Genomic DNA, 23761 nt, shown 5'->3' on the forward strand with positions numbered 1-23761 from the left:
AAAAGAGAATGCTCAGAACTTTTGAGGATTTGGGGCAAAGGTTCTGAATTAGCTTCGATAGCAAACAACCCAGAGCTACACTATTGGCCCTTGCTCAAGCAGGTGCAGGTGGGGTCCGGATGATAAACAGTGTCCCGGCTCAGGCACGGTCCACTCCACGTGCTCTGGGACCGCGGCCCCACCCAGGGGTCATTCCCCTACCCGTAAACACATCGTAAAACGAAAGTGAGCAGCCTTCGAAGGTGAGGAACACGCACTTCAGTTTCCGGCCCCGGGGAGCGAGCGAGGAGGGCCGGCAGGAGACCGAAGCTGTCCCGCGCCAAGGTGACAGACACACAAACACCACGCGGCATCCCCGGGGAGACGGAGGAGCTGCGTGCCCCCCTCGGAGGCGTAAGGCCCGCAGGAGCGCCACCGGTTCGGCTCCTGAAATAACGGGCGCGACCGCGATCGCGGCAGATGGCAGTGGTCTACCACGAACCCGCCCGAACGTTGACGCCCAGGGCGCTTGCTTGTCCCACGTGGTGACCTCTGAGAGCAGCCGAACACAGCCCGGGGCTGGCGGCACGCAGCCATCATTCGCCTGGTGAGTGGGCTGCTTTCCAGCCCACTCGGGTCGCAGAGGAGGGTCAGAAGCGCTTTGCTTCCCCCGTGGGAAGGTCAGTAACATACACGTGCGTTCTGCCCCAGGCGCGCGGCACGTCTCCGGCCCTCCGTCATAATCTGCTCTGAAGGGACCTTGACCCTGGACATTTTGAAGACCATCGTATCAGTCCACTGTACGGCAGGACCTTGAATAACGTTGTAAGGTTGATGAGATGCCATGGGAAACTGACTCTTATTTATGTCACCTGGCCCAATCATGTTACATGTCCTTTCGCTGAAAGTTGCAGGACTTATCGCCAGTGACATGAGGACGTGCTGTTCAGGCACATTGTGGAGATAGTGCAGGTTCGGTTCCAGGCCACCACAAAAAAGGCGAACATTGCAGTAAGGTGAGTCATAATCTTTGTTGCTGGCGGAAGGTCTTGCCTTTGATTTGTAAAAAATGAGTCCTCTGTAAGGCACTATAAAACGAGGTGTGCCTGCACGTGACACACTGTGCCTATCAGACCGGAAGGGCAAGGAGTGACAGGCATGCCGGAGGCCCTGGACGGACACATGGATTCAGAGAGTGGGAAATAACCCCACAAAGATTCAGATAACTGTCCCGATTGCAGGGTGTTCACGGGTACAGCGGCCTGGGACATGCAGGGATAGCCTTCCAAGGAGAAGAACCAATTATTCCAACTCACACCGTCCACCACTCAGAAAGAAGCACAATACCGATTTCCTAGGATTCTGGAGCATGTAACGTTTCGCACAATATTTTTCTGGGTACGTTACCAGCTGCCACTGAAGGGCGTCAGCTTTGAGTGGGACCAAGAGCAGCAGCGGCCTCTGCAGCCGTGTGACCCAGCAGCTGGTAACGGGACACCTGCCGTAGGCACAGACGCTGGGTGGCTTGGCAAGCCCCAGTGAGAGACTCGCAGCACAGACGCCCAGGGCTCGGGACGAAGCCATGCCAGGGGCAGCAGAGACCCACATAGTGTTTGCAGAGCACCCTCGGGTGTTGCCGGGCTCGGTAGAAGAGCCAGTGTCTGCAATTTATCAAGCGACCGAGTGGCCAGACCCTCCATGTCGCTGGGAGTTCTGGCTCGGCAAGGACGCGCTGTGACAGGGAAGTGGCATCTCTGGGGTCAGGCGTGAGCGGGGCGGAGGGCACACGCGAGCTGCAGAGCAGGCGGCCCGGACCCTCGCGTCGTCCGTCCGTCCGTCTCACTCCGGCATCTCTCACCCTCGGCTCACACCTGTGACCCTACCGGGGACTGTCTCCACCCATGCAGGCTGCTGTGACAAAATACCATTGACCAGGCGACTTATAAACAATGGAAATGGACCACTCACAGCTCTGTCGGGTGGGAAGTCCAAGATCAAGGGGCCACCGATTCGGCGTCTGGGGGGGCCACCTCCTGGTGCACGGGACGGCTGTCCCCTTAGGTACTCACGTGGCAGAAGGGAGCTCCGCTGGGTCTCTTTTATCAGGGAAATAGTCTGATTCATGAGGGCTCTGTGCTCACGACCTGCTCACCTCCCAAAGGCCCATCCTCGAAATGCCATCACGGCGTGGTTAGGCTCCGAGGCATGGATTGGCGGGGGGGACGTGAACATGCGGTCCACGCGGGGCGCCCTGGCGATGAGAGGCCAGAGACGGGAAGCAGCTGGGCTGGCGTGGGACAGTGGGGAGCCGGGAAAAGCCACACACTGCGGCCACGTTGCAGCCCCGAAGGCGGTGCGAAGAGAAGTCCTCCCTGGACAGCTTGCACAGAACGCCTCGTCGCCCACTTTGTGTGGGAAGAGGTGAGGAGGCTGAAGGATGTGCAAAGTCGCCGCGTGCCTCTCGCTGTCTTTCTCCTGGCACTTTAAAGGAAGCTTCGCTTTACTCTCGTCCCTTCTGAAGTAGGGCGCGCTCATTACCCTTCGACCAGGCTTGTGTCCGCGGGGAGGAACGTGTATTCGACCAGCAATACGACCCCGAGAGAGAATTCTGACAATCTGCGGAGCTGGGATTTCATGGCTCCGTGGTGGGGGTGGTGGTGGTGGTGGGTGGTGGTCTTAATATGTAGTGGTCAGAGGCTAGATGTGCTAAACATCCTGTAAGACCCACAACAAAGCCTCGTTCTATGTCCCACGTGACTCTGGCACGTCCTACCCCATGCGCATACTGGTGAGAAGCTCGTTTGATATGAGCTCAGACTGTTTACTTACAAACATGACGTGACCTGCAAGGTAAATGAGATCCTGCAAGGATTGAGCTTGATCTAGTCTCAATGCTGTTTGATTTAGGTCCAGCTCAATTTTATTTATTTGTAATGAGATTCTTTGGGGGGGGGGGAGGGCATGCTTTACATAGAGACACTGTTCTCATCCCTGCTGGAGCGTGGGTTTTGGTTGATGAGTTCCTGTCGACAGCCTGCTCTGTGCAGTGGGCCAGTGACTGGCACCAAATTCTAGTCTCGTTCCATTGACATTGCCCTATTTTGATTTTATGAGCTTTTGGCAAAGGGGCTGATTGACTCAAGGGATTACAAAAACTCCCTATTAACAAAGGTATTTATTAATCCAACAAATATGCCGGGTGCCAGGCGCCAGGCGCAGGGAGGTGAGAAAAACGGCTCCGTGCCACGCTGCTGACAGTCAGGGCGGGAGGGACTCACTTTTCACATAACTTGTGGGCCGTTTTAAAGCTTTGGGGTTGCCTGTGTGTGTCCCCGAGAGGCCCTTGATTTTTAACAAAGTCGCCGTCTTTCTACATCGTTATATTCCAGCTGGCTTGTTGGAAGAGGGGTGATAATGCAGGAAGAATCGATTGGGGGAAAGGCAGTGAGTTGCTGGGCATTAGAGGTGAACGGCGGACTCGAGCGGTTGGGTTTCACAGGAATGACGTCCCGGTCACGAGGCTGCCTGTGCTCGCTTCTGCGTGGCTGTCACCCACCTCCCACCTTTCCATTGGCGACTGCACCCTTTCTTTACTCAACCCTTTCTTTACCCAGAAGACGTCTGAGTTATATTTGTGCAGTAAAATAGTGACTCAAACTCCAAAAAAAAAATTTTTATTCCTTATCATGTTATTATAAATGGAATTATTCAATTTCATATTCAGATTGTTGTGAATATACAGAAATATTTTTGTACATTGATCTTGTATCCTGAAACCTTGCTGTAATTACTAGCGATTTGTTGTTGTTGATGTCTTAGAATTTTTTTCTACACATAAGGTCACGGCATCTGTAAACAGCTCTACTCCTTCCTCTCCGTTGCACGTCTTCCACGGAACTTTCTGGCGTCACGCACTAGCTAGAACCTCCAGTACCACGTTGAAATCATGTGGAAAGAGCAGATACCTGGGTTTTATTCCTAATCTCAGTTGGAAAAAGCATCTTTCATCATTCAATATGTTTGGTATACGTTTTTGCTGATACACCTTTCATGTCGAAATATTATGCTCTCACGTTTAATGCATAGTTGTCTTGGGTATATACATCCTAGATTGGAAATAATTTTCCTTCGCCATTTTAGAAGTAATGCTCCACTGTCTTTTAATTCCGGTGTTGCTGTTGAAAGTCAGGGAACGTCCCCTGACCCTGTGAATCTGATCTCACTGCCCACCCACCTCCAGGGTTCTCCTGTCCCCAGCGTTCTGCAACTTTGTGCGCTGAGCCTTGGAGTGGGTTTATTTTCTTCCACGGAGTCTGGCATGTGGTGGGTCCTTTCAGGTTACAAAGTAATATAGTGATACCATTTACTTCTGAGATATTTTCTTATTTCATGGATGATTTGTAACATTCTAGTTTTATTTATTTTTTTTGACGCCTCAAAGTTTGTTTACTCTTCTTTTGTAGTACTCTGTTCTGGTTTTATGAATATATCATCTCACATTTCAAAGGACATTAAAGATTTGTGTCCTTGCTAAATTTTCATCTTTCTGCATAGTCTCTTTCTTCCAAGTTGCTTCTTTGGTTTGTCTCCGTCCTTCATGTTGGAGGCTGTCCACAGATGTCTGATAATCTCTGGCTCCTCCATTTGTGAATAGGGTGGTACTCTAAAGATCAATTATATTCTTATATACCAGACGAATTTTGTTAAAAAGGTGGGAGGACTTGTACTGATAAAGATAACTACAGTATTTAAAAGTGTGATACAGGCACAAAGGTAGAGAAACAGATTAGTAGAAGAGAGTAAAAAGACCTGCATGAGGTTATATATGTTGTGTGTATTTGTAATATTTGTGTGTGTGTACATATATTTTTTCCAAATGTATATAAATTGGTTCCCTAATTCATATCATATAGGAAGATAAATTCCAGGTAGGTTTAAAAACCTAAATGTAAAAGGCAAAACTAGTAATTTGTTGAGAGTATCCATTTAACTTTGGGTTAGGAGAGATTTCTAAGATATAAAGAGCATTAACCATAAATGAAAAGATCAATTTGGCTACAATAAATCAAATTCTGTCCACCAAAGTATATAAGAAAATGAAAAGACAAACTTTGTTATCACTCTTCTCCTTTTCCTGTTACATGCCTCTTTAGAAAAACCCCTTCACTGTCATATTAGTAGGATTTTCAGAGGCAACGGAGGTAAACAAACTTGTAAGATCTGTTGCTCTAAACCACAGTGCTAAAATTTTTTTTTAAAGAGATGATCCAGTAATGTTTGTGCCTAGTTTCTCTTTCATGAAAAAAACGAAAGCACAGACAATAAAGGAAGACTTCTTGCCCAAACGCTTCCTTGAATTATCTCAGGAACCATTCGATCACCGGGATCCCACACCCAGGGAAGCAGTTCGCCCTGCTGGTACACAAACACTTCCGATGCAGCGCCCCCTAGAAATCCCCCTGGAATTGCCGCTAGTGATTCCGCCTCCTCCTCCACAACCAACATGGTTTTCTGCTGGCACCTGACCCTGACCTAATCAAGCCAGGTTCTGGAAGCGCAACGAAAAACGAAGAAACAAGAAGGTCGTGAGCCAAGATAACTTGGGAAACCCTGGATGGTGCAAGGAAATGGAACAGCCTTGACAAAACCAAGACTGAAGAATTAGCATAAATAAAGGTTTTATTGGTCAGTCTGGGCGCACGATGTACTGACATACCCACAATCCACTATTCCGCACACCCAAGGCCCTGAGGTGGCCGGAGAAGCTAAGCCCGTCGATAGCGAGCAAAGGGCGCAAGGTGGAAAGAACCAGAAGGCCTCTGAGGGTCAACGAGACTACCGGGACCGGAACCAACGGCCAAGGAACAAGTCCAGGATGGACGAGGCGTCATCCTCCAGGGCTGGAGCTGCTGGCGACTCCAGGTCTGAGGAAGAAGAAGCGACACACGCAGACACACTGAGTGGCAGAGGCGACGAGAGGGATGTGACTGCGGAGGGGAGGCGCGACGGGCCCCTTTCCCAAGGACTCGGAAGATGGCCGCTCACCGTCTCTGGGACTGCCGTCTGCCTCCTGACGGGTGACTGTGGTCTCGGTCCGGCCCTCGCTGTCCACCACGGTCCGGCGCTCCTCTACCGTCTACAAGGAGAAGCCCCACCGCGCCCCGACGTCACCAAAGGCGGGTCTCCTGGTTTCTTCACACGGATCCCTTTCCAGGGCACCTGCGGGCCAGTCCCCTTCCCCCTCTCCCAGCTCACCCCGTCCGGCCTAGTGATCTTTGTTACAGAGACGCTCTTGAAGTAGGATTTGGGCTGGGGCTGCAGAACTGGGCCGAGGCCCTCCTGGGAAACCTGGGAATCAAGATCTACAGGAGGAGAGAGAGGAAACAGGAGAGTGTGCGGGAGAGCAGGGGATGAGTGCGGCAGGAAGGGACTCGAGGAGGGAGGACAAAGGGAGCTGGTAAACATCCCCTCCCTGCAGACTCACCCTTGTCCTCTCTGGCTCTGGAGTGGGGGATCAGAGGCCACATATCATCCAACTGCAGAAGAAGCCAAAGTACATGAAATGACACCTTTTAATCTGAAGCTTGAGGAGTCACAGGAACCTGAACTCTTCCCAAGTTGCAAAAGCACCGTTCCCCAGGAGGTAAGCTCATCCTTGACTTACCCATCCCTTCCTCCTTCCTCGCTAGTTCACGCGTCCTTCTACCAAAGAGCCCGCCTGAACCTATGCTTCTCTGTCCTCTCCCAACAACCCTGCCTTGTCCAAGAGTCGTACCGACCACTGTTTTTTTTTCTCTCTCTCTTTTCACAAAAGCAGAACTCCCGTTTTCCCCAAAGAAAACCCAACAAGCAGCTTAACAGAGAAAACGGCACACGAAGCGGAGGGCCGAGGACTCCGGCCTGGGTCTGTTCGTTCCCAGCGAGGAGTCGTCCGTGCACGCGCGTCTCCCACAGGCTCTCGGTTCAGGCCCAGAGGCACTCACCTTACGAAAAGGTCTCTGGGAGCCCCAGTCTGGTGCTGGTTTCGGGGAGTCACTTCTTGTATCGCTCTCCGACACCCCTCCAAAGATCCTGGGCTGGTGACTGTCTGGATACTTGAGCATCGAGTCCCGAAGGGTCTGTCCCTCCTGCCGTCGCTCGCCAGGCGTCTCTGACTCAAGGCCTGGGAGCTCTGCAGAAAGGCGGCGGGTAGATGAACGCTGGGGGTGGGAGAGGGCTGGATCTTTTAACCCCTCCTGAAGTCGCACTCGCCAGCCACTCACCCCGCAATGGCTTTCCCCAGGCTCATTATTTTACCCACAACCCAGCAGAAACCACAGGCCCTCCCCCCCTCTCTCCGGGGCAGCCACTCACCAGGGGGCCGGGAAGGCAAGGTCCAGGCTCCCATCTCGCTGAAGATGCTGTTGAAGTCCCGGAAGAGGTCATCGAAGCCGAAGTTGTCGTGGAAATGCATCCCTCCTCCCGGGCTGAAGCTGAAGCCGAAGGCAAACTCCTCCGCGGACTGGGGACCCTCCTCAAACCTCGCGCTCCCAGGGCCCCAGGAGGCTCCTTCTTCGTCCTCATCGTCCTCATCTTCATCTCGAGTCATCCCTCCAAAAAAGGGATCTCTGCGGCTGGGGGTGGAGGCAGATTGGCCACCAAAAATTCAGCACTACTTAAACTGAAAAATCGTCCCGTGGGGGGCAAAATGGAACAGTCACAGGTGTCTGGGCAGTGGAGCTGAGCGTCAGGAGGCTGGCCATCGGGGTTCCGCTCACTGGAGTTTTCCATCAGTCAGTCCTCCCCTCGGCTTTCCGTCGGCGTCCCTCGGGCCCGCCCCTCTGCCCAGGTCCTGCTCGCTCGCTCGCTGCCCTCCGCCCGGAGCCCCATTGTCTCCCCCGCCGGGCCCTGTTGCATCACCCCAGATCGGAGAAAGGCTTAAGCTGCTGTTTCTCCTCCTCTTAACGACCGCTTGGGCTACTCCTCGGGGTGAGTGCTCAATGTTGTGACTTCTGTCCTTGCCGCAGGAGTCGGGAGTGGGGAAGAGGATGTTTTTCCAAAAGTAGGCTGTTAGGGGTCGAGCGCCCCTCCGAAGACCCCGCCCCCCGTCCGACCCGGACCCGTCCTCACCTCCGAGGTCCGGAAAAGCCGAAGAAGCCGCGGAAGAGGTCAAACAGGCTCATTCCCGCATTGGGGCTCGAACCGCCGTCCCCGCCGGAGGCCCATTCACGCCGCGGGCCGCCTGCGCTCGGCGGTCGGAAGCGGAGACGCGTCAGCCGCGGTGCCGGAAAGCGGGCCCGCGAGGCGGGCAGTGTCGCAAACGCGCCGGCGCGCGCCGCACGGCGCTCTCGGGCGCTCCGCCGCTCCGCTGCTGTCGGCCGGGAGGGCGCGGGCACCTGGGCTGCCCCGCCCCGCCCCGGGCCCCCCTGCCTCCGGAGCCGGCGCCCCGTCCCGCCGGCCGGCCCGGCCGGCCGCCAGGGGGCAGCCCGCCCGCACGGACGCGCAGGCCCGGCCCGGCCCCGCCTCTCCACCGACCTGAGACTGAGAGGGACGGGCGGTGCTGCAGCGGGCTCCTGGCACCGAACCCCCCGGAGCCGAGACACGCGGGGACACCCGCACCCAACTCGCTCCGGCCAAGCACCGCGCTCGTTCCAGCCACCAGGGTGCTGTCGACTCCCCTGGGCAGGCTCTGCGACCAGCCCAACGAGGGCTTCGCGGCCCAGGGAAACCCAGTGGGGAGACTCGGGAGGGAAGCGGGAACTTGGGGCTCCGGGCATCCCCTCCCTTCCTGTACCCCCACCCGGCCTCCCTCTAGACTCCGGTTCGGGGGGTGGGTGTAGCTACGGAAGCGAAAGCACTCGGCCGCTGTCACCCGCCCGCCGGAGAAAGGGGCCCCCGTTTCCGCTTGCGGCCCCTGCGCGGTGCCCTCCTCTCCGCTCGCCGCCCGGGCCCATCCCCGCGGCCCTCTCAGCCCCTCCCTCCTGTCCCCGTCCACCCACATCCGCTACCCCACCCCTTGTACTGGCGCGGTCTGCCGTGGAGGTGGCATTTCTGGAGGAAATGAAGATTGGTGGTGGCTCCTTGCAGGCAACAGGGCGTACCATTCTCGGGGAAGGAGGGAAAGGAGCCCCCCTCAAGGTCAAGACACTAGCACATTAAGGTCAGGAGTTCTTAAAGGGCGAAGATTTCACTTTATTCCACTGCCTTCGGGGCCTGCTAGAGGCGGCCCAGGTGGTAGAGTAATACTTATTCACCAAGCTGGTCATCGACGAGACTGAGGATGGCCTAGACGGAGCAAGAATGGGCAGAGGCTGAAGGTAGAGGTTTTCTTTTTATATATACAAGACACATTAATCCATTAAATTTGAGGACACAGTACAAAAAAAAAAAAAAAAAACACTTCAACTAATTCATCTGACAATGCTGTTCATATTCATGACGCCATTTTTTGTTGTTGTTTTGTTTCCTAATAATAAAGGAGGAGACACAGGGCTGTTGGGCTGATATATATTTGGGGGTACCCCCTCCCCCCTCCCCATACACCACCAGGGTGAACAGGAGGAGAAGGAAGAGCAGGGCCCACAGCAAAGTTTCATAATCTTGAATGCAAGGGGAAAGGAGGAGAGGCAAGGAAGAAAAAAAAGGAGAAAATACAAATCCTATCATACATACAACAGAGTGGGGGTGGTGTGGGAATGGACAGACATGAAGCTGAGGCATGGGGCGGGCCCCTGGGGGTGGGGGCGGCGGAACCCCCACACTCCTTTCTCTCTCTGATGCTGTTTCCATAGTTGCCAGGCTGAGAGGCCCTCTCAGCAGATGGGGCTGGGAGGAGGGTCAGGGCCTCAGTTGGCCCCCCAGCTGTAGCTGTTGTAGGCAGACTTGTTGGTCTGGGGCTTCTGCGGGATGGAGCTGGTCTGGCTACGTTGCCCGCTGCCCGTCTGCAGGGGAATGGGAGGATGATGGAGAGGAAAAAGGTGTCTAGTTAGTGGGACAAATCTGTGACATGTTCAGGCAGAGACTTTGAAATCGTCTTGCCCTCCCATTCCCCTCGCTTAAGAACTACTCTGAAGCTCGCTTCTCGCCCACAGAAAATTTGGTCTATACAGCTGCTAGAGCCCCTCTGACAAAAGAGCATCTCCAGCTTTCAAACGGGGGAAAGATGAAAAGAGGGCAAGACGCCTGTAGAGATGAGAGTGAAGCAGTTCTGCTCATTTGCAAGGCCCCTGCCCCCGAGGGAAGGGTCCTCTCCAGAACTCTGGCATCTTGGGGATGAGTGACCACAGGCGATTTCACTCTCACCGACCCCCAGGCCTTGGCAAAGAAGCCCTGACCCCAGCTCCCAGCCACCTGTGGTGGAGGAGAGGTCACCTGCACCATCCCATGGTCCCCGGCCCTATCACAGATGCCTCTGTGAGCCCACCTCAGGCGAGGCGGGAGCCCCAAGCTCCGGATGCTACCCTGAGAACACGTTCCATCCCGCAACCAAGTGCTTCCAGGGTCGGGGGAGGGGAGAGAGAGAAAGAGGGCGTTGAGGAGGGGAGGACCAGAGAGGGACGGGAGGCCAGAGAGCTCAGCGAGGTGTCTGTGTGTGTGTATCCCGATCGTGACCGTGCAGTCTCTCTCTTCAAGTTCCCTGAGGCTGTGAGGTGAAATGGGGACTGGAAAGGAGTGGGTTCAAGCACATCATCATTCAGTTTCATTACCTGCTCCTCCTGCTGGCGCTGGCAACAGAGAATCATCTGCAAATATGGTAGCTGAGGCAGAACCAGGATATATGGAAAATAAAGGGACAAACTTTGACAATAGAACTCCACCATTAGAAGGGAAAGCTGTAATGTGAGGGAAGGGGGAGGGCTGGGAGAGGTAAGAGGGGAGGTGTGACCCAGGCCTGATGGGACGAGGACAACTGCGCTACGGGAGGAGGTGGAGGAGAAAGGCACCAAAGGGGCTGGGCAAAAAAGGTTTCGTTCGGTCTAGCCCCTTCTCTGACATCTCCTTTGCCGGCCACTCGTGTTATGTGCGCTTGTGTCTGTGTGTGCTGTGTGCCCATGGCTGGCGCTGGGGAGGATCGGGTGGAGGTCGCGGTGAGGAAGGGAAGAAAAGGAAAGGGAAGGCAGTTTTTAGGGACAGGAAGGAAGAGGAAGGGAGGAGAGAGGGCGGGCTGTTACCTGGCCGTCCTGCTGCAGGTGATGGTGCAGGATCTGGGAGTGCGGCTGCTGGTGGGGGGTCAGGATGTGCATGAAGGGGGCGGGCGGGTAGGCAGCAGCTGTGGCCGGATTGATGGGCCCCCCGCTTCCCAGGGCTGAAGGCAAGTTGAAGGAGGCGGCAGGAGTACCGGAATGGAAACCTTGTTTCTCAAAGGACTGCTGTCCGGGAGGCCGGGAGGGGGAGAGAAAAGGGGCTCAGCGAACGAAGATCGAAGCTCTCCCGCCCTCGGAAAGCGACATGCTGTCACAGAAAGGACACTGCGCCTGGAGGACACTCAGGCCTCAGCCTCAGCTCTGCCCTTTAACGGCTGTGTGAGCCTGGGAAAATGACTCCGTCTCTCAGCCTGTTTTTTCAGACCTAAAACGGGGAACGCTCCCGACCTCTTGGCTTAGGGACCAAATGAGAGGAGGATGGATGCGGGAACACTGCAAGACCCGTCGCATCCAAACACAGAGCGAGCGGCTGACTCTTAGCACCACACCCCTGGAGCTAGGGAGGGATGCGACCTCCACGGAGGCACCTTGAGCACTTGGCCAAAAATAAAAAATAAAAAAGCTCCACCAGACACGCCACAGCAGACTCAGTTACTCGTGGTGGGGAGAGAACTGAGCGACGCGAGACAAGCTTTGGGTGCCGAGAATGAGAGTGCCTCACTTTCATTACGGAGACGCCCCCTTCCCCACTGTTACGGACTCGTTCCCCTTCATTCCGCACCCGTTGTCTCGGAAAGCTACGGCCAGGCCGGGAGGGGGCCGGCATGGGGGGCCGGGACGGCCGCGCAGGAAACCGCACGCCGCTTGCCCCGTCACAGTTCCCTCGTCTTCTCTCCCAGAGGGCTAAAGGTGAACTTCCCGGAGAACCTTAAGCCCAGCGCCCACTCGCTTCCTGACACCTCTCGGGCCAGTGCGGGTTCCCTGGACTTCCTGCCACTGCGACTTCACCCCGTGTCTGTCTCTCTCGACTTCCGGCCAGAGCCAGGCACCTACCTGGGTTTTGGAGTACACAGAGCCCGAGATATCTGGCACGCCCGTGTTACTGGAGGTGACTGACACACCTGAGGGGGAGGAAACAGACAGGATTAGCTCCGCGGCTGCCTGACCCCTCTCCCTGGGGGGAGGTGACGTGTGCCTCTTTCTGACTACAGTCCTGCAAGGGAATTCTGGTCTGTTCTTCCAGCCTCAAGTCAGTCCTGAGGGATAAAAGCTCACGACACAAAGGCTCACTAAGGGCTCCCTTGCCCTTTCCAGGTGTGTACTGAGTACATGTGAGTGAGGTGAGTTGCTTTTTTTTTGGGGGGGGGGAGGTGCAAGGAGACAGAGCAAACCTCACTAGCAAAGTTTTCAAAACACAACTGTGGCAAAGCCCAAGGGGAATGTTAAACTTTTATGTCCACATCAAATCAATCTACCCCATCGCCACTCAGTCTTGCTCTGGAAGGCAGGCAGTCTGGCGTGCTCTGTTCAGAGATGCCGCCGGGCTCAGAATCCATGCCTCCGCGGCACAGGTTAAGGACCAGAGGGCCAGTCCAATTCACGCCTCATTCTCAGCTCCAGCTCACTCAGTCCGCTTCTCCAGTCTTGGTGCTTCTAGGCTACATCCTTATGACTTAAAGGGCCGGCGCAAACGTGAATGTCCATTTACACACGTCAGGCGGGGAGAAGGAAGGTGGACAGGAGCAGGCTGCCTCCTACAGCCTAGGTGGAACACCACATCCGAATGCTACTCTGGTCCACAGCTTGAGCGTCTCCAGGAGATGAAGGCTCTGATCCACGCTCCAGCAGCTTGCAGACGTCCTGCTGAAAACCTCCCTGCCACCACTGCAACCCTAAGGAGCCCGGAGTGGGATGATCCATTCTAATTTGTACTCAGACTGACACACACACACACTACCCTGCGAAGCGGGCAACAGGTCAAGGAGACACAAAAAAGCCACCGGGTAAAGTAACCCAGTTTCTTACTGGAGAAATTTTATGCAAAGATCTGAGGTAAAGTAACTCTAACTAGGAATTTAAAGCATGTTTTTAAAAGATATATTTGTTCTCATGAAATGAGATAAAATGAAGCTTCAGAAAATCTTTTCATTTCAGTGTGTGCCCATGGATCCTTGTTAGGAGCACTTTGACGGAAGAATTTTCTAGAAGTGCTGTACTAAAGTGACCAAACCCCAGATGAGGAATCCTCCATTTGCCCACAATTCAACAGCAACCCCCTTCCAAATGCCAGAACCCAAATCCTCCCAATGCCTAGGACAAAGGCAGCGTCAAAACTTAAGACCACCTCAAGTACACACTGAAGAAGCTTCCCAACAGAAGTGGCATCTTAACCTGGAAACCACTTCCACAAGTCCAGGGAGCTCCAGGGAAGAGCAAACACAAAGTAGGAAAAAGAAAAGAACTACGCAAAGCAAGCAGGAGGGAACACTCCCCAGCCCAAAGTGTCAGCTCTGCACTTCCAAGGCACTGAAGTCAAAGACCAGGACGAGCAGCAGCTGACGAGCATTTTTTGCCCTTTCCCTTTCCAAAGCCCAGGTGCCTGTCTAGCAAGTCACTGGCGACAGGCCAAGGTTAAAAACAGGCGCTCGTCTATGGAGAAGACTAAGCTGATGAGGTTTGTGCGGAAGGGTTGAGAGTAAGGTGGAATACACAGAATATAAACAGAACATTTTAGAGAGAAGGGATGATCGATCTTTACTGCGAAGGCTCAGACAGTTTGCCAGCGCCCCTCGGCCATCCCACACAGGTGGGAGAAATGACTGACTGGCCTCCCGGCTGGGCGAAGGGAGGAATCTAGTTCCAGTGTGCTCCTCCCTACCTGACTCTCTTCTTCCCAGAGCCCGGAGGCTGTAACTTGGACACTGAAGGGACTGGAAAGGCAGGAAATAGGAGACTTCTCCTGGTAGGAGCCGTACGGCCTCAGTGTGAGGATCAGACGCTGGGGAAGAGTGGTGCTGGTCCCCTGCCTACGCGCCACCAGTTACGAGAAAGCTCCTCAGACTGGAGTTCGCCCACTTTCCCACCAACAAAGCCCCCTCGACCCCCACTCCAAACAGCAATGACCGCGACTAATATTGTGGGAGAAGCGAGAACCAACCTTTCCCGGCATGACGGCCCCTGGGGAAATTGGGACAAAATCGCTCGCGGGCTGGGAATAAATGCAGGGAAGGGTGACAGCGGGGTTCCCGGCTGACGCAGGGGACAGTCTCACTGCCCAGGTGAACTCCGCACACAAAGAGCTGGTGGAGTGCCAGCTGGGCCGAATGGGGACAAGACTTCCTGAGTCAAGACGTCTGACCAGACCTCTCCCGCAAGTGCAAAACGACAAACACTCCACCATCCCTGAAAAGCCACCGAGGGACTAAGAACACTGTTCCAGGCTAGCACAGTTTCCACGGCCCGAGTCATCAACTACCTGGTCACTTGAGACTAGGAGAGCTCAGCCAGCCACTCGGCCCCGGGGAACCAGATGTGAGGATTAAGCCTGGGAAGCTACTTTCCCAACAGTTCTGAACACCACCTCTGCTGCCTTTCAACACGACACGACGCTCCGAACTTGTCTGTCCTCTCCCCTCCGCTCACGCCAGAGGCAAGGGGAAGATTACATGGAAGTGAAGAGCTACACTAAGGGGTTGTCCACACAGCCCTCTACCAACCAAGCAACAGGCTGGAAAGAGACTGTTTCCCCTCCCCCACCTGCGTAAAGCCATACTGAGAAGCCACCAGTTCTCTGGCTGTGCGGTGGTCCGACTGAAAAGGCCACCCTCCACCCTTCATCCACAGCACAACACTGGTTCCTAGTGTCCAGAGACATGCACGGAAAGAACGCCAGAGTTAGCTAAAGAAACACCACAGTTTATTGAAGACTACAAAGGTTTTTGTTACAAGTTGCAACTACATGCCTTCCAGAAATCAAAAGCAACAGCGGGCGTGTGTGCATCGATGCTTCGGAGGTGCTGCTCCGCTCGGACTCGAGAGGGGTAAGACGGGGCAGACATGTGGGGGCGGGGGAAGCGGGGGGCGGGCAAGTTCAAGAGCCCAGAAGGCATCCACCAACACATTTCCCCAAGCCACGCAGGCCGTGGCCACAGCTCGGCAGGCTCTCCTCAGTGCTCTGGTTTCTGAAACAAGACTTCAGTGCAAACTTATACACACACACAAAACACAGCCCCCAGCCTTGGGCCAAATTAGCTCTCTGCCGTCCAGAAATGCTTGTAAGGGGGTGGATATTTTCTTCCTAAAAGGAATCAAATACATAAAAATAAATGAATTGAGAGGTTGAAGAAGGATGAGATGACAAGAACCCTCTGTGGGGCCGGGAACTGGGGGATCTCAAAAGGGCTGTTATAGAACATTTCCAAAACCCTAAGGGAGGTAAGCAGCTAGGATTTCCACAACCAGGTACACCATTCTCTCATATTACCAGTCACCTACCTCTTAAAATTCATGAACTTGGCCCAGCTAAGATTTAAATCTAATATTCCTGGAACGGGGCCCCTCTCAAGTCCAAAGGCTTACTAGTGACCTTTCCCACCGAGCAGGGTAGGTCTTGCTCCGGAGAGGGGCAGCCACACATGGTATCGGTGTGAAACTGCAATGGGTGTCTATTTCTTTAGTTGAAATCTTGACCTAAGTCATACAACACAGTTCAAAATTCACTTGTCAGTTCCCAGACCTACTGCCCTCTGCTCAGCTCAGTTTCCTAATCGAAAACTTTGGACAATTTACCCACCTGGAGCCCACGTAAGGGTGATGAACACAGATGCAGCTCCATCCAACACCATGAAATCATAGCTGAGCCAATAATTTTGAAGGACATCCCTCAACCCTCACCCCAACCCCCAGTAACTGAACAACCTCTTTCCCATCCACATTCCTCTACAAGTCACTGTAAAAAGCAGACAAAATTTTTAAATTCAGACTCCTTCTTACTCCCTGTACACTATAAGTGGAAAGCAGGTGTCAGGTATGGAAACGAGGGACGGGCTATGAATCCAGGTCAGGACCCCTCTCCCCATCTCCCTCTCCGCCGTGAGATGTGCAGACGGGCTCTGTGGAGCCCAGCCAGACTCAGGAAGGAGCTGAAAGGCCGGCTCTCCCGCTGCGGAGCGCAGGCGCACCCGCTTCTGTGCGCCTCGTGGGCGATGTGGCTCTCAGAAGGTGAAGGCGGACCCTCCGCTAGCAACGACCACTTTACTGCGGTGGTCCGGAAGTGCCCCGCACTTCCTCCCAGTGTGACATACTCGTTCCTTGACCGTCTACACCACTTAGTCCTCCCAGCTAGGGAACAAGGGGCCGCATGAGAAAAGCAGCACCACAAAGAGACTTCAGCCAGACGACCGCCACACATAGGCCAGGAGCCCGCTCGCCTCAGTCGGTAAGCACCCTACAAACACCTCCGCCACCTCAGCAAAATTTTGGGGCCCCCCCGCCCTGCTTCCCACCCACAGACGAGGCCAGTGGCACAGCTAATAGCTAATGGGTGCCTCAGGGCAGTCCTGTCATGGGCAGTGGACACAGGCCCCAGGGTCAGGCCCCTCTGCTGCTGCTGGGAGAGACCCCACGCAGCTGGACACGAACAGCCATGGGTGGGCGGTGGTGCGCCCTCGCCAAGCGCCGACTCGCTCCCTGCAGCGTTCTTAGTGACGCCACCCCACGGACACCGAAGGCGGGACGAGGCTTACCAGTGTTGTATCCGTGAGACCCGTACCCGCTTGGCTGCTGGAAGGGGGTGGCCGATGCGTTCACGCTGACGTTCACGCCATGCTGCTTAGAAGAGGTAGGAGCCACCTGGGGAGCAGAGGGCAGAGCCGCAGTGAGATGGCAGCAGGGACCCCCTCCATCTCCCCCCGCTGTCTTCCCCGAGACTGGGCAATCAGTGCGCCTGCTGAAACGGGGCCCCCGACCGAGCTTCCTCAAGTCGTCAGTGAGGTCAAGAAATGGTGCCCGATGGGGAAGGAGACAGTGCTAGCGGGGATGACCAGCTGCCTGACGGAGCAGAGCTGGATGCTGCTGCGTTCCCTGAGGCTCATCCTGACAGCCGGCGACCCCTCTTCCCGTACCCCCAATCCTGGCCGCACACCCTCCCAGGCCGGAAACAGGCCAGAGGCAGAAACTGCTCCTCCTCACCCACTGAAGTCCTTGAAAGCAGCTGGGAGGGTGCCCGGGGTACTCACAGGGAACACGGCGGGCCCGTACTGGAAGGTGCTGGGGAGCCCCGGCACCCCCGTGTAGTACGGCAGGCTGGTGTAGCTGTAGCCGGGAGGCAGCGCCGGGTTCAGGAACGTCTGCTGCGTGGTGTGGTGCGTCTGCGTCTGGTTCTGTTGGGGCTGGGCCAAGGTTGTGGCCGGGGCTGGGGAGGAGGCGTCCCCGCGGCCGAACTTTGTGAGGTCACCTGTGATGAGAGAAGCCAAAGGTAGCTGCCTCTTCCCCCCGCCGAGCCCTGCTGACTATGGTGCAGGATTACTACTGGTTTCACGAGTCCAGAAAAACCTGTTTGAACACTGCTAAAGCTCAAGTCCCTAAACGACGCCCCTCTGCGGCGACAGCCGGCACTGCTCAGCGCACGGCACGGTGCTGGCCAGGGCCCCGCGGCGGCAGCTGCGTCGCGCTGTGGCGGGCCAGCCTCCCAGAATAAAGCTCCTGCGTGCCCTCCCCACCTGACTCATCTTTCGTTTTCCACTCTCCTCCCCTCCCCTCCGCTCTCCCTCCATGGGGACACTCATGCTGGACTGGAATAAGGACAGGTCAGGAAAAATGACAGGTCAATGAGAATGATAGCTCGGGCCACAAGAGAAGGCCCACGGCCTAGCAAGGCCACGAGACTGCTGCTCGGCGGGGCAGAAGGAGGCCGGGTCAGCCATGTGCTTCCTGGAAAATGCTGGAAAATAGCTGAGGAAAACCCCCCTCTGGCATCACGGAGACGACGGAAGGAGAGAGGAGGAAGACAAGCTGCCACGTGCCCATCTCCGGCGGGATTCCGAACTGACGCATCCTGGCCCTCCACACCCATTCTACACGGCTGCCGAAGACCCTCACGGAACTGGGCCCCTTGCTGCCACTAACCAGGTCCCTGCCACCAATCTCAACACAATATTCCTTTACTCAGCCCTTCCCCAGTCCTACCGGAATAAGGGTTGCTGGCCAGGCTACCGTCCCTCCCAGTCAGCGGCGTGGTGGGCGTGGGAAACGGGATGCTGTAGTAATCCTAGGGGAGCGAGACGAAGGGCAGACTCAGTGCCACTGGGGCCCCAGCAGGTAACTAACTCCACGGGCCGAGGAGCAGCTGTGGGAGCAACGCTACTTGTCCGGCCACCCAGTCGGACGCTGGCGCTGGCGTGGACTCCGAGCACTCTTGCATGCACTGTCCCCCCTGCCTGGCCACGAACGCTGTCAGGCAAGGTCCACGGGCATGCGTGCCGGAGAGCACACCAAGCACGCCAGGACCAGAGGCGCTCTCAAAGCTCCAGATGTTACCCCAAGTGGTCTACGGTGCCTCGGAAAATAGGCCTTTCTGGAATTTGAAGTGTTTGAAACATATAGAAAACATCCTGAGAGCTCTGGAGTCCTGTTATAGATTGTTAAAATCTGTTTACATCAAAGATGTAAAGATTTTTTTTAAAAAAAGAGTTACATTCTGTTAGAACTCGTCCCCAAACCCCTATGTTCTAATATACCTTAAGTCACACTGTGTGTTTGGGACAGAGGTATCTGTGACTTTTCAACTGAGTTTAAAAGAATCCCCCCAACACTAACTCTGTAAGTCTGCTCTCTTTTCCTAAGCTCTACTGCACATACTCACCAACGGAAATCTCGTCTGAAGCATCTGCAAGTCATCGTAGCCATATACTTGGGGCTGAAAGACACAAGCGTTAACGACGTGATGTGGAGCAGTCACGCGGCAGCAAACAAAGCAGCTGAGACAAGATGAATCAATAAAACGTTCACCCTCATTCTGAGGAAGAGCGAGACAGAGCACTTCCTTCAGTTCTTCACGAGGAAAGAGTGCACTGCAGAGCTTAAGTGGCTCATGGGCAGCCTGGCCTGGAAGATTCCCTTGAGCTGCTGCGGACCCAGCCTGGCTGACCTCAGGGCAGCAGGGCGCAGACGCGGGCTACACACTGACGACCCGCTCTCTCTCCTCGTGCACCCCCGTCTGTCTCCTGCAGCCGTCACATCGCGGCTGAAAATGCATCTTCCTCAGAAAGGGTTCACGTTTTACTCCCGTTTTTCCTAATGTCTGGGTACTAAGGTAGTGTGTGATTACTAAAAAACATGCCAAGTGTTATCGGGTATGCTGTCTGTATAACGTCCATCTAAACCCAATCTCTGAGAACAAACATTTTTAATAAGTACCTTCATCTTGATAGGCACTGAATATCTGAAGCTGACAGAAAAAGCTGACAGAACAGGGCAAAACGCTGTTCCTGCCAGCCACCCACTCGCAGAGAGTCTCAGACTGAGCGGGGACTGCTCTGCCCAGGCCAGAGCCAGCAAAGACCCTAGAGACAAGGAATCGATTTGACTAGAAAAAACACAGTTCTCTAAAAAACTGAACGGCATTCGGGACTCTGGGTTCTGAGGCCCAGACTATGTGTCTTACACAGAGATAATAGGAAATAGAGGGCCTGGCCTCGGTTTAGGCCCTCCTCTCTAAACACTAGGATTTCCCCCCAAACCTACAGAGATTAGAAACTTGTTTGCTTTTCACGTAACATCCACTCGTTTATCCTGTATTTTAATTTTGGTCTACCTCCTGAAGCCAGAGCCGTGAAGAGCAGCCACCCACCAGGACCCCTCCCCCGGAGAAGGAGAAGGCCCTTCCGCTCACTTACCGGGTAGGCGTGTAATAGCCCCGGAGCCATGATGTACGGATTAGGCAACAACGGCGGGACCCCAGGTGGGAGATTAGGAGGAGCTTTTCCTACAAGAGAAAAACCGCACCTTCATCCTGTCAGTTACCCCTCTTCTCCCTAATCCCAAGGGAATGACATCCACTCTCGACGCTCGGCTACCTGAAGTCGTGGCAACTGAGCTTCGTGTCGAGGCTGTGACGGTGGAGCTGCTGCCGAGGCTGAGGCCCAGGCTACTGCCACTACTGCCACTACTGAGACCGGAGGAGACGCTGACCGCTGCGGGAGGCGCAGAGACCGTGCTGGGCGTGGTGGAGAAAGTGCTGGAGGAAGAATGGAGGTTCGCCTCACTCTCCACGCTTGTGTGCTTCAAAGGGGGAGCGGGGGACGAAAGAGAGAAGGAGGGAAATGGCAGTTAGCCTCACGGGCCAGGAAAACACCCCCATCTGCCAATGACATCACCACGGCAACTGCCCAACTATAAAGGCCAAGGCAAGGGACTGGGTGCTCCACTGGCAAAGCACTGACGAGAACTGCTAGCTCTTCTCCAGATACATATTACTCCAAGATTCCTCTGCCAGGGATGGTGACAGAGACTCACTGCACATCTTCATGTTCAGAAAGGCAGCAGAGAGACTGGGGACAAACTCCCCAGAAACCAGTGTCATCGACCAGTGAAGACACAGAGGCAGTTTACATGTGAGAAACATATCGGAGCCTTCTTTCCCACACTCTCCTTCACTGGTTCAGCACGAGAAGCCAGTTCGTGGCCGAGAAAACGGTGCAAGTTCTAGTGCACATCCCAGAGCCAAGAATGAGAACGGCCGTACCAGTCAGAAAGGGACGTGCTTACAGAATTTGTTGTAGCATACAAACCCCACCAGCTTTGGAATCCAAAAAAAGTTAGAGATTCAGGAAAATCACTTCCAGGGCATTGAAAATTGGCCCACAGCTCTGTAATGTTTCTGGATTTTTCTGCCTCTCTTTAAACAACCTTTCACTCCTTTCCTGCAGCCTCAATTGTCATTTTGCCACCGCACGAAAAAATTTTTAAGAATCCCTTCGTGGCAGAACCTTATGGTTGGCGAACGGTCAATGTAAAAAAAACGTATTTCCACTGTCACAGCCCCACGCTTACCAGAAGAGTGGACGTCGAAGTGCGCCCAGAAGATGCTGATGACGAAAGGGAATTCTGCTGCGTGGACAACGTGCTGCAAAAAAAAAAAAAAAAAAAAAAGAGCGAAGCAGTTCCCATCAGCCACGGTGTCATGGTCACCTGAAGCTTCAGTTAAGCACACAGGCAAGGAAAGGGCAGGACGAGGGCAGCGGACAGCTGAGGCCGTACGTAAGCACAACCGTGCGGTGAGCCATTATAGCAAGAAGGGATGTCTAAAAGGGGAACGGAGCCCCCTGTCTTTACTTCCTGCAGCTAGGTCACCTATCTGTGGAGCTAAGGTGGTCTCTGCCAGGTAGAAGGGATGAGACAGAACTGCAGCACTTACACCAGCTGCTACTTACCAACCCTACCCTGCGACCCTCGCCCCAATCACCTGCTGTGTTGTGTGGTGGCAGTATTTGGAATCTCCTCACTGTGGCTCAAGCCACCCAGGGAGGATGAGTGCTGATTGGTTGTCGTCAGTAAGGAGGCTGCAGAGACCGCTTCGCTGAGTGGGGGTATGCTAGAAGTGGAAGGTGAGTCAGATTTCACTGCAGAGCCTGTAGCACCTGGAAATAAAGAAAGGAGTACGCGTCACCTGAGGAAGGGGCGTGCCTGTAAGAAACAAAGAGGTGACCAAGCCCCGGCCCGCTCCAAAGACAAGAGTGCGAGTTATTTAATAATGGGGTCATTTGTGTTGAGGTAGCTTTTCTTTTTTCCGAATCCCCGGCATTTCACAGCGCCGACTGCATTCATCCAGTGAAGCAAACCAGCGGGACGATTGCCATTTTACGGCAGGGAACGCGAAACTTCAGAGGGGCTGAGAGCGCAACAGCCGGGCGGCCCCGAGCTACGACAACCCGGCGCTGCGATCCTCGACCCAGGGCCCGTCGCACTAAGGCCCAAGAAATGCAAAATTCTTGAAAGAGGAAAAAAAAAACACTACAACTGAGAGCGGAAAGCCTGATGTGCACTCACCTTCGACAGATTGCGTGGTCTGTAACTGCGTGGCCTGCACAGAACTGAAGCCATTCTGGTGCAAAAAACAGGAATAAGAGACAGACAAAATCAAGTGAATAGATCAAGCTGGCTTAACTTCCAGAAACAAACCTTTCAGAGAAATTCCATAAGTTAACCAAAGAATTAACACGATGCGAATGATCCAAAAATAAAAACTAAAAACAAAACCAAGATATACCAACTCTGCATGACCCAAGGTAACAGAATACAACCCCTGAACAGCTGAAGAGATCCTCAAACCCAAACCAGATGCAGGAAAAGGCCCAGATCCAGAGATCCCTGGGGGGAGGGTGTGGGAGTGAGACAGTTCAGCCAAGCCACCTATCCCGCTGGCCGCATCTGACAGTCACTCCACGTTACCTCTAGCATATGCTGTCCCCCTCACCACGCCAAGGCCTGGCAAGCTGAGGTCTACTGATATGCACCCAGAACTCTAGCAACCACCTTCCGAGAAGAGAAAAAAGGTGCTTGAGACTGATTCTACCGGCAAAACTGAAAATTTAGTGCAATGAGTCTTTAGAACTGTTTTCTGGCTCTGAGTCTCCAGCCTTGCTGAAAGTAACTTTTTAAAAAATTTCATCAACCACAGAAATATACTTCTCTCAGCTGCGCAACCAGCACTTTTGAGGTATCCAAGCACCATTTGTCCAGAAGTAAAATGCTACTACTAAAGGGATTTTGCCCACAGCTCTAACCAATGCCCAGAGGCTTATAAAGTCACTACCTTTGCCTGAGTCAGGTCCTTTTGGGGTGATGAAGAGATGGAGCTGGGGTACCGCCGAGTCTGTGTGGATCTCTGTTCATACAGAGGGCCCTGAGCACTGTTTTGGGAGGTATAGGTTGTCGACTGAATTGGGCCACTCTGATACCCGGACTCCTGGCTCTGGTTGGATGACGTTGTGGATGAAGACTCGCTGTGGGGGATGGAGAAGAACAATCTCAGAGAAAATGAGACGAAACAGATGCCTGTAACTAAAAAACTGGTAGAGACCCATGACTAAAGTAAGTTGATCGCGATCAGAAAGAAAAGTTCCAGCAACAAGTAAAAGACGCCGTCTCCACTTTTTCCTAACGGGGCAGCTCCACAGGCTACAGAGCCGGGATCTGAACTAAGAACCACGTAATAAAAGTTTCAACTCCTAAAAGAGGAGAATGTTTCCTTGTTCCTCTCCATTCTGCTATAAGAAAAAGAAGCTTAAAGTAAGTAGGAAGGACACAGTGCTCTTAGTCCCTTTGTCATGGCATGAGCCTGAGTACAGAAAAGTGGTCTTTTGCTTGCGTCTTTATAGTAAGGAATTCTGAGCTCCTGGCTCTCTAAACCCTACTGGATGCAATGGCAGCCCTCTCCTGAGAGGAACTCTGAAAATACTCACGTGCATGAATAGCAGTTATGATTCGAGAAATCTAGGAAAGGGCCAGACATCTATATTTTTAAATTCTAAGGCTTGAGAAAAACAGCCCAGGCCCCTGGAACGCCCCCAAGATTTTCTATTGCTTAAAATGCACCCCCGTCCCCCAATAGATCGGAGGTGGCAGGAAGGGTTCCACGGGACGGGCTCCTTCTAAGTGGC

The 23761-nt window shown here is 54.2% G+C and overlaps 2 protein-coding genes and 1 non-coding gene across 35 annotated transcripts in view; all 3 read right to left on the reverse strand.

The window, feature by feature from the left end:
• Nucleotides 1-5640: 5640 nt before the first annotated feature.
• HAX1 (HCLS1 associated protein X-1) lies at nucleotides 5641-8266 on the reverse strand. 2 transcript variants are annotated; one of them, XM_016141814.2, is made up of 8 exons: nucleotides 8089-8250; nucleotides 7879-7970; nucleotides 7333-7592; nucleotides 6963-7150; nucleotides 6464-6515; nucleotides 6235-6341; nucleotides 6025-6115; nucleotides 5641-5903 (listed from the first exon to the last, which is right to left on the reverse strand). In XM_016141814.2, the coding sequence occupies exons 3-8, from the start codon at nucleotides 7565-7567 to the stop codon at nucleotides 5815-5817; spliced, it is 762 nt and encodes a 253-aa protein (XP_015997300.2). In that variant the 5' UTR covers nucleotides 7568-7592; nucleotides 7879-7970; nucleotides 8089-8250; the 3' UTR covers nucleotides 5641-5814. The 2 variants fall into 2 exon arrangements, with proteins under 2 accessions (XP_015997300.2, XP_015997291.2); XM_016141805.2 differs by lacking the exon at nucleotides 7879-7970 and having other exon boundaries at nucleotides 8089-8266.
• An 853-nt stretch (nucleotides 8267-9119) lies between these two features.
• Nucleotides 9120-23761, reverse strand: part of UBAP2L (ubiquitin associated protein 2 like) — a 37953-nt gene continuing 23311 nt past the window's right edge. For 6 of the 32 annotated variants that reach the window (XM_036234867.1, XM_016141682.2, XM_016141715.2 and 3 more), the window contains 13 exons: nucleotides 22915-23104; nucleotides 22149-22203; nucleotides 21565-21739; nucleotides 21153-21225; nucleotides 20177-20381; nucleotides 19997-20085; nucleotides 18964-19017; nucleotides 18288-18369; nucleotides 17339-17556; nucleotides 16847-16952; nucleotides 12156-12223; nucleotides 11130-11327; nucleotides 9271-10715 (listed from right to left, as the gene is read on the reverse strand). In XM_036234867.1, the coding sequence (XP_036090760.1) occupies nucleotides 10383-10715; nucleotides 11130-11327; nucleotides 12156-12223; nucleotides 16847-16952; nucleotides 17339-17556; nucleotides 18288-18369; nucleotides 18964-19017; nucleotides 19997-20085; nucleotides 20177-20381; nucleotides 21153-21225; nucleotides 21565-21739; nucleotides 22149-22203; nucleotides 22915-23104 (1846 nt within the window). In that variant the 3' untranslated portion in view covers nucleotides 9271-10382. Of the gene's footprint in view, nucleotides 9244-9270; nucleotides 10716-11129; nucleotides 11328-12155; nucleotides 12224-14996; nucleotides 15400-16846; nucleotides 16953-17338; nucleotides 17557-18287; nucleotides 18370-18963; nucleotides 19018-19996; nucleotides 20086-20176; nucleotides 20382-21152; nucleotides 21226-21564; nucleotides 21740-22148; nucleotides 22204-22914; nucleotides 23105-23761 lie in introns of those variants that run through there. The other 26 variants (XM_036234884.1, XM_016141794.2, XM_036234886.1 and 23 more) reach the window with 10 other exon arrangements.
• Nucleotides 18446-18579, reverse strand: LOC118613233. The gene has a single exon (XR_004955362.1). It is a non-coding gene; the product is annotated as a small nucleolar RNA SNORA58 (small nucleolar RNA).

The sequence above is a fragment of the Rousettus aegyptiacus genome, unplaced genomic scaffold (genome assembly GCF_014176215.1).
Source record: "Rousettus aegyptiacus isolate mRouAeg1 unplaced genomic scaffold, mRouAeg1.p scaffold_m13_p_17, whole genome shotgun sequence".
In the NCBI taxonomy this organism is placed as follows: domain Eukaryota; kingdom Metazoa; phylum Chordata; class Mammalia; order Chiroptera; family Pteropodidae; genus Rousettus; species Rousettus aegyptiacus.